We start from the raw sequence: 8,901 nt of genomic DNA on the forward strand, positions 1-8,901 counted from the left end.
TTTCTCTCCTTGCAAAATTTTAGATTTACAGTGGAGCATAGACCAGGGAAGTTACATGGGAATGCGGATGCGTTGTCCAGGGTGTACTGTATGGTTGCTGACGCTGTCCAGACCTCTGGTCTGGAGTCGACGGGGGGGATATGTGGTAAAGTGTATGGGAGAGTGGTTGATGGGATATATATCTCACCTGGTTACCTCAGTCAGGCATGGTAGCAAACCCAGGTGCTCTCAGGTGAGGCTTCCTAAGCTCGTTACTGGGGAGGAAGCCTTAAAAGAGAGGGCTGTTAGGTTTGCAAAGAGAGGGAGAACCTGAATGGAGGAGCAGCTACAGCCAGCGCTGCAGCCCACCAGGTATGAAGCTTTACCCCATACAAAACTGGTTACTTTGCTTTGCGTCAGACCTTAGGCTGCTAGAGAGGTATCCTGCTGTTTAGTTAGAGCCGGACAGGCTTATAGTTTGTTTTGTTTACAAGGTGCTCTGTGACTACAACATCTAAATAAACACGCTTTTACATTGGAAACCTGTGTGAAACTGTCATTGCCGCCCCATGCGTGAGCTGTCCCCTACAATATATATATAATTTGTATAAATTGCTCATAAGGATTACCTGTACCATTTGGCAGTGTAGCCAGCCTACATAATTTCTGAAGGTGTTTAACTTTTTATCCAAAAAGCTAAAAGTGAAATCACAAGGAAGAAGATCCAGGGCAAGATCGACAAAGACAAACGAGTCAACACAGGAGAACATGACTTTTCTCGTTTGCCTCTTGTTCTCAGAGGCTTTTCGATACGATCCCATTGGGTCATAATGGCATCCCTTGCTCCAGCCCACTTTCCAGGACCAGTTAAACGATATTGATAAGAATTGAGTGGTCCAAAAAAAACTTTCAGAGCCAAAACTGGATCTGTCAGAAGCAGTTTCAGGATGTTTGGCTTTACTTTAATCTGTGACGCCAATTCATCCAAATATGCAACGTAGTTCATACGTCGGGAATTCTCTTTTGCTGACCCAAACCTTGATGGGAAAAAATAAGCCAGATCTTTAAACAAAACTCTTCAATTAACAATTACAATTTTAGATACATGAAAGGACAGAAAGGTAGGTAGCTACATTTAGAGAAAGGATGTAAATGAAAGAGTGGCTATTCAATAAACAGAATTTGAATGGGATGAGACCAGCAAGACATACTTGGTTTACAAGCAGATGGTAAATCTCATTAACCTGCCATGGCTACACACGTTTGAACCCATGCATATCCAGAAAAAGTGTTATATTTAAATTGAGGTGGTTTTATACTACTTCTTCTGAAATAAAAATAAAACATACCATTTAATTCTGAATTTCTCATCACTGACTAAGTAATTCTTCATCTCGTCTTTGCTTGGAAGCTCAAGTAATCCTAAAAAACAGAATTTATTTCAATATGTATTTAAATGCCGTGTCCAACAATATTCTTTTGTTACTGGAAAGGAATTTCAATAAGCATAATGTTATCCTGAATATAAGACAAAGAAAAACAAGCAAACAAGAAAGGCTGACTGGTTATTATCTGCCAACAACTTCTGTTTCTAGTGGGCCTAAACATAAGTATATCAGTTCTTAAAGAATGTAATATAAAGTTAGTGTATTATAGATTGATAACTAATATTGAGTTCTGATTTCACAATATAGTTAAATTGTTAATATACTACTGACCTTTAAAGAGCCTAGTAGCCCAACGGTTCTGAAGTTCAGCAGCTACCATGATTGACCCAACTGGCTGAATAAAACCAATGAAAGCTAATGTGGGTTTTTCAATGTCGACAGGAATTATTTTTTTGTATAAAAATCCTTTACTGTTATCCATTTTAATGACGGATTCGTCCAGGAATGGAAATGATAGATTATATCCTGTGGCAAAGATGACAATGTCAATATTGTCTACTGTTGTACCATCTGAAAACTGGACTGATGTCTCCATGAATTTAATTACTCCAGGCTTCATAATTATCGATCCTGACAGAATGCGACTCGGGAGCTCTTCATTAACCAATGGTTCTTTTGTCATGGCTCTGTAAACAACAAAATTACAAAATTCACAACATTTAATACTAGCAGAAAAAACATGTTGTCGTGATGACAAAATATGGAGTAACCTTACATAAAATAGGAAATTAAACAAGAATCCCATGTTAAAGAACAATAAACTTACTATATGTTGCAGGCATACTCGGCATCAGTATAAGCAAAAGATAGAATTTGACGGCAGATAAGAACCATTGGCCCATTAAGTCTGCCCATTTTCCTGATGTAGACACTCAGACCTTAATTAGTCATTGGTCGTGTCTTAGATTCAGGTCTATCCCATGCATGTTTAAACTCGCTCTTTGTGTTAGGTCCTACCATTTCTGATAGAGGACGTTCTATTTATCTGCCACCCTCTCGGTAATTTAAAACGGTAAAACATTTTTACATTTCATTTCACGGACTTGTTAGTTTTAGTGTATCACCTCTTGTACTGAACTTTCAGGGTTTTTGTTTCTGTTGCAAAATGAAATTCAGTGATATAATTTCTTATTTATTTTCTTCACATCACTGTTCCTCTCCTTAACTTAATGACTTGGAACCTGACTCAGATTTTCTCATGCAACCATTAGTTATAACTTATGACTGTACAGAGTCACACTACCTTATATTAATGCAAAGTACACAATGCAGTCACACTAAACCAGAGATACACATGCGTACTACCTTATACACAGTCATACCACCCTATACACATGCAAAGTACACAGTGCAGTCAAAGTACCCTAGCTACAATATACTAAACAATACACAGCAACTTAAACCTATACACAAGCTTACTATCCTATACACATGTATACCCCCCATGTATTACTATGCTATACAAAGTCATACATACTACCTTGTACATTTCATGGCTCCTATTAAATGTACCAAGCAGTGATTGATTGTTGGATGAGATCCCAGAAAATAATCTGGTCTAGGTTCAAAATCATTAAGTTAAGAGGTGGAACAGTGAAGTGAGCCAAACGAGCAAAAGAATATTTAGATGTTTCCGGTTCATTTTCATTTATTTCCTTTGGGGTCCCTCCTCATTTTTAAGGTTCCTTTAAATCCACAAATTAGACAAAAAATTGTTAGAACTGCAGTTCATACGAATTCAAGTGGACAAGTCTTGATTGCTGAACATAGCGTAAATTGGAGTCACACATAACATGAAAGGCTAAAACATGGATTACCCATGCATCCAAAAAAAACAAATTAGAACAACTCAGCACAATAACAATCACTCAATTTAACATAATGGTAAGGATACTTAAATGTTATCAAAATCACAGATTCTAATTTACCCTTCTGGCTCAAAGTCATAGAGATGATGGTTGAACTGATTATTCATTTGCTTCTTAAATAACCACTGTGATACAGCAAGTGGTAGAATGCTTTGGATCCAACTCTTATATCGAGTAAGAAGAAGTACATCATAAGGGTATCCTTTACTTCCAAGGCGGCGTAAAACCCAAACACCCCTCTTTGTGCTGAGGTATACCTGGGAAGATACATTCATAAAAGGTAGCATTGAAAGACCTTTGACATTACTCAATCTTAGAGAATAAAACTCTAAATGAAAGGCCTACTTTTTATTTTTGTAAATGAACATAGATGAAATAAAATTACCTGTGAAGCTCTGGTACAGAGCTCAGTAGATAGATCAACTCCGCTGTTACCCATCCCTATGATTAACACTTTTTTCCCATCAAATCCAATTGGTCTCTTGTATTGTCGGCAGTGTAGAATTTTTCCCTTAAACTTGTTTATACCTTGGTGTAAAGAAGATGAAATCTTAAAGAATTCAATGGGATATAAAAAAACGTTCCCTGTCTTAGTGTTAATAATGTGTTGCATAGTGGGGGAGCAGAGTACGTTTCCATAGGGTGTTGTGGTCATTTATTGGGCAGTGCCCAACATATAAATGCATCATGGACCCCATTGCATGTGATCCTCTCTGTGAAGCAATGTGCTATCAAATGTACCCCACAAACACTCATTTTGTTTCATTTTAGTTTAGTCAAACTAAATAGATGGCTCCTGTGAAATTGAATCTGTCGCTTTCCATTGGCACAATATTTAACATTTTTATATACTAAATAAATTGATCTGTCGCTCTTAAACAAGAATCTCAGGTTCCATAGGCAATTGGACTATTGGCAAAAAAACCCCACTAGCTATAGGTAGTGCTATGCTAAAAGCTGTAACACATGTCAGCAAATTAGTAGAGGAGCAGAGAAATGGGGTAACGAAACCAGGTTTTTTACTTCATTGGAGCCATATGTTGAGGGCTTTGAGCAACAAAGTGATACAAAAGCCCTATTTAGCTCATCAATTCAAAACCGCTCTGTGCAACGTATTCATTTTGAAATGACACATAAAGATGTACCTGGAAAAGCATCCATTGGTAATAAAGGATCCACATGCTGGCCAGAGCAAATCATAACTGCGTCAAAGATGGTTGTATGTTTTTTGTCGTCTGATTCAGTGATAACAACCCACTGCCCTGTCTGCTTAAAATCCAAATGCTTCTCCACACTGCAAACCACTGTCTATACAACATATTAAATATCGATATCGGATTTACAAATTACAAATAAACAATTACAAACAATAAACAATTTTCCTGCTTGCAATTACTTCCACCTTACTTTTTATATCAATACATATGGAAAAAAAAACATTAAATACAATACACTATTAATTAGCTTGTTATTAATGGTGATGATGATGATAATGATGTTTATTCCCATGTAAATGCTAAGCCAAATTCAGTAAGTCCTTAAACAGTTACAGTATGTCATGTTGACACTATATCAGTTACAGACATGCTGTTAAAACCCACCTTAAATTTTATGTATTTCAGCAACTGAAAATGTTCTGCATATAACTTGCAATATTCCAAATATTTTACGTGAGGTAGGAAGTTAGGAAAATCCTCTGGTATTGGAAAATCACTGAAACTCATTGTTTCTTTAGAAACGTTGCTGACCAAAGATTTGTAGATGCTGGGTCTGCCATCTTCTGAATCCTCCTAAAATAAAAATGATCCAGCCTTTTATTAAAATTTTACATTTTTATATACTTAATAAATCTATCTGATTGCTCTGTCACTCTGAAACAAAAATCTCCAGGTTCCAGGCAATTCTGGAATTTATTTTGTTACTATTCTGTCTCTCACTGTTCAAATAAAGCTATCATTAAAATTATAGACTGATCATGTCTTTATCAGTGGGCAAACGTACACATTCAGCAGGGGATCAAATCATGTTTTCCTTCACTGTAACTGTATTGTGGGTGACTTAAGGTGTTCTTTTTTGCTAGGGATCTCACAGCTGTTGATCTCACATCTGTCCCATGATATGCCTTTTCACCCCCTATATGCCACTATGTCCCATGACATAGCATATATGGGTATAAGGCATTTCTGGAGGCAGAGTGGCATATAGGGGGTTAGAAGGCAATTCTGGAGGCAGAGTGGCATACAGAGGGTAAAAGGCATATCATGGGGCACAGTGGCATATAGGAGGGTATAAGGCATATCAGGGAGGCAGAGTGGCATACAGGGGGGTATAAGGCATTTCTGGGGGCAGATATTCATTACAGGGGCGATAAAAACAAAAGAAATATTTTTCTCAATCATAGATTTTATTAAATATTAAAAAATAGTTTACATGAATTAATAAAGAAATAAAAGTTTCTTACAAGAATATAGTGAAGAATAATGTGATCGCTGTTTTGTGATCACTGAATAAAATGGAACTTTTTCAACTAAAAATGTTTGCAGTAGCAAATGTTTTGATTCCATTATGTGTAATGTATTTCATTTATTAGGGCCTTTTAATACTTTTGCTTTCTGGCATTTTAATAAAATAATGTGATAAAAATAATGTTTTATATAGTTATTTAGTTATTTGTATGGTAAATAGTGTGACTCGGGTATGTTTTAGGGGTGCGTGTGGGTATAAGAGCTCGACCGCAAGATAAACTATATGGTCTTATGGGCATGCAATAAACTAACTACATCCAGCCTGAATGTTTCTTTTCTATCATCATTTGTTTCATGGTTGCCTGTATCCTTGTCGTTTACATCAGTTTTCCTTGATTGCACCATCAGACGTGGCCTGAACATAGATCCTACAGGTTGGTTTACACTTATCCTTTTTTATTTTTACTGAATAAATACTGATGAATTATAAAAAAATGATAATATTTATTAAAGACCGGTCCTATATACAAATATCCTGTCCGTCTTTAATTGTGGAAATTATTTTTCATTCTTTTCCATTTAACTTTACTTGTTCTATTTCCTAGATAATAAAATGTAATTTTCAAATAATTTTATTTCTTTTTAGACTATTCTATTAAGATATAATTTATTTTTATTTCCGATAATTTAGGTCCAAGCGGTAAGCTTTTTTTAAATGGCAAATGTAGACTTACTCTGAAGTTCCAGAGCCCTCCAATGTCGTTTCTTTCAAAGCATGTGGGTTGTAAACCTTCTTCCAAACAGCTTTTGATAGCTGTTAGACCACTAACACCGGCTCCAATAATTCCAACTGTCTTAACCATTGTTAACTTGGTTATTATTTCTTTGTGTTCTGAGATACTTGTCTAATGTGGCCAGTAAAGCGTTGACAGCCTTAGGAAAAGCAAATCACATTAAATAGTGAATTCGATCAGCTAGAAGGAGTAATATTTTTTATAATACAATTGTTACAATATGTCATAAAATATGAATGTACTATAGAAACTAGGGTGGGATGATAATTGACAGTGGTGTCTATAAATCATTAAACAGAGATCATGAGAAATTCATCAACTCCAGGTAATCTATTAAAAAGGGCACATTTGTAAATATTGGGAGGACAAAATGTACAGCAGACGCATCCAGGAACAAAGGTTACCAAATACCAATAAAACTGTATCCTAGCCACATGCCTAGTCTACTTTATCAAGAATCCAGTCCTGACAATGCCAATGATAGGAATTCCTATGAATATATGCCACTGTTTTCATTATTATATTATAAACAGTCTATGTTTATTCTAAATCCTCCTTCTATATTAATTACCATAGAAGCAGCCTTTTTAACTTTTTGTTCTTTGGGTCTACATGACTATTCTTTGTTTGTTTGTGTTTTCAAAATTATTTTTATCCGGGTTTTAAGCAACAGAACAGACATGGTGGATAATAATATTGCAAAGATAGAAAAAATACAAGGTATAGTGAGACATATATTGTCAGCATTTTCCCAGTGATCAATTTGGTTATACGTATTAATTGCGTAAAACACAAATGTGACTCATGTGTTATTGCATTTAGAATTAATATTCCGCAAGGTGTTAATGCATATTAAATATAAGGGGGGGGGCAGAAAAAAAGAACATATGCCAACAGTGACATTTGGAAGGCTACCAACTATCCAGCTTCTACAAGATCTGCAGTCTTTAACAATAAACATTTATTTTTAAATGTGTTTTGTAATGATTACTACAAAGTTGGGTCTTAAATAGCCTTAATACTGCATACCACACAACTACCCAATGTCTGGTTTAAATATACAATATACAATAATCTAATGTTATTCTTTGGGTACTTACTGTCTGAAGTAAGAATTGGTATGTTTCCTCGACCACCTGTGCTTATATATTTATTGCAGTTTCCACAAAGGATCTACAAAAATTAACTTAAGTAGTAAGTGGAAAAAGTTGTAGGGAACAGAGAGATGGATATTTTGTGAAGGTTGAGAAGCTCTTCACACTTATATTAGCTTTTGAACAGTCGAAGACACACCCCGTTTCATAGAGAATCATATGAACATGTTGCATTAGTTTTATTGAATAGCTCTAAGGCCCAGGGCTTGAGCTTAGCTTGAAGGAAATCATGCATTTGTTTTTTTATGTAAAACGCTAATCCCTTTGCAACAGAGGAGTGTGGTATTTATTTCGCAATATCTGTAACCCAATCCTGCAAACTATAATTAATTCACTATTTTGATTGAAAAATTAAACAGCAAGAAAACATGTTTGAGTATGTGGATTAAGAGCAGGTGTATTGAAGAAGGTTTTGTTTCATTGTGTTTTACCAAGCTCAATTTATCTGCAGACAAGAAGGTTTGTATTATCATCTGATTATCATTCTAAGGATTTTTAATGCCATGATGTGCCAGGCACGTTATTGGAAGTTAACTCACCATTTTTGTGTGATGTGCCTGGCCCTTCATAGGTCGTTAAGGGGTTTAACAGAACTAAGGGATCATTTACATACAATAGTCACAGCAAAAATACACAGTTCTCAATCAGGCCTTCATCTGCACACTGCTCAGTATTTCCACTCTGCTCACCTCAGCTCAGTAGGGGGTTACTATTACAGTATCTGGGAAAGATGGTCAACACGGAGGTTCCCTGACTTTTGACTAAAACTGGTTGGACATCAAATCTTGGTGCAAATACTGGCCATAGAGGTCTCTGTAAGTCCAAATCTGTAACATACCACCCATAAAACTCTCTGAAAAAAAAAAAAGTCTGGTAATTGCAATTTACCCCATGAAACCATATATTGTTGAAGACACCCCAGGGTATTTCGAATGCTAGTATTCTAACTCTTTCCATGCACTAATTCTACCACCAGTCTTTGTCAAACTTTGTGGTAGTCATTTTTTTCACACACATTTTACTTCAGTTGTGAGTTGACAGGTCCTGGTATACGTCACTGTCACACAACATCCCAATATGTGTTCAGTAACATCTTCTGAGTACAGTGATACCACCAATGCATGGGTTTGCCTAGCAAAAGGGCCTCATTTGGGGCATGCACATTTTTCAATGTTGAACTTTGACATTTGGTG

At 35.9% G+C, this 8,901-nt stretch overlaps 1 protein-coding gene across 1 annotated transcript; it reads right to left on the reverse strand.

Moving 5' to 3' along the window:
• Positions 1-585: 585 nt before the first annotated feature.
• On the reverse strand, positions 586-7,777 carry LOC128500240 (dimethylaniline monooxygenase [N-oxide-forming] 2-like). The gene is made up of 9 exons (XM_053469326.1): positions 7,655-7,777; positions 6,495-6,693; positions 4,897-5,085; positions 4,441-4,603; positions 3,681-3,823; positions 3,356-3,552; positions 1,698-2,053; positions 1,329-1,401; positions 586-1,016 (listed from the first exon to the last, which is right to left on the reverse strand). The coding sequence occupies exons 2-9, from the start codon at positions 6,621-6,623 to the stop codon at positions 656-658; spliced, it is 1,611 nt and encodes a 536-aa protein (XP_053325301.1). The 5' UTR covers positions 6,624-6,693; positions 7,655-7,777; the 3' UTR covers positions 586-655.
• Between the last annotated feature and the right edge of the window lie 1,124 nt (positions 7,778-8,901).

Source organism: Spea bombifrons, chromosome 6 (assembly GCF_027358695.1).
Source record: "Spea bombifrons isolate aSpeBom1 chromosome 6, aSpeBom1.2.pri, whole genome shotgun sequence".
Lineage (NCBI taxonomy): Eukaryota > Metazoa > Chordata > Amphibia > Anura > Pelobatidae > Spea > Spea bombifrons.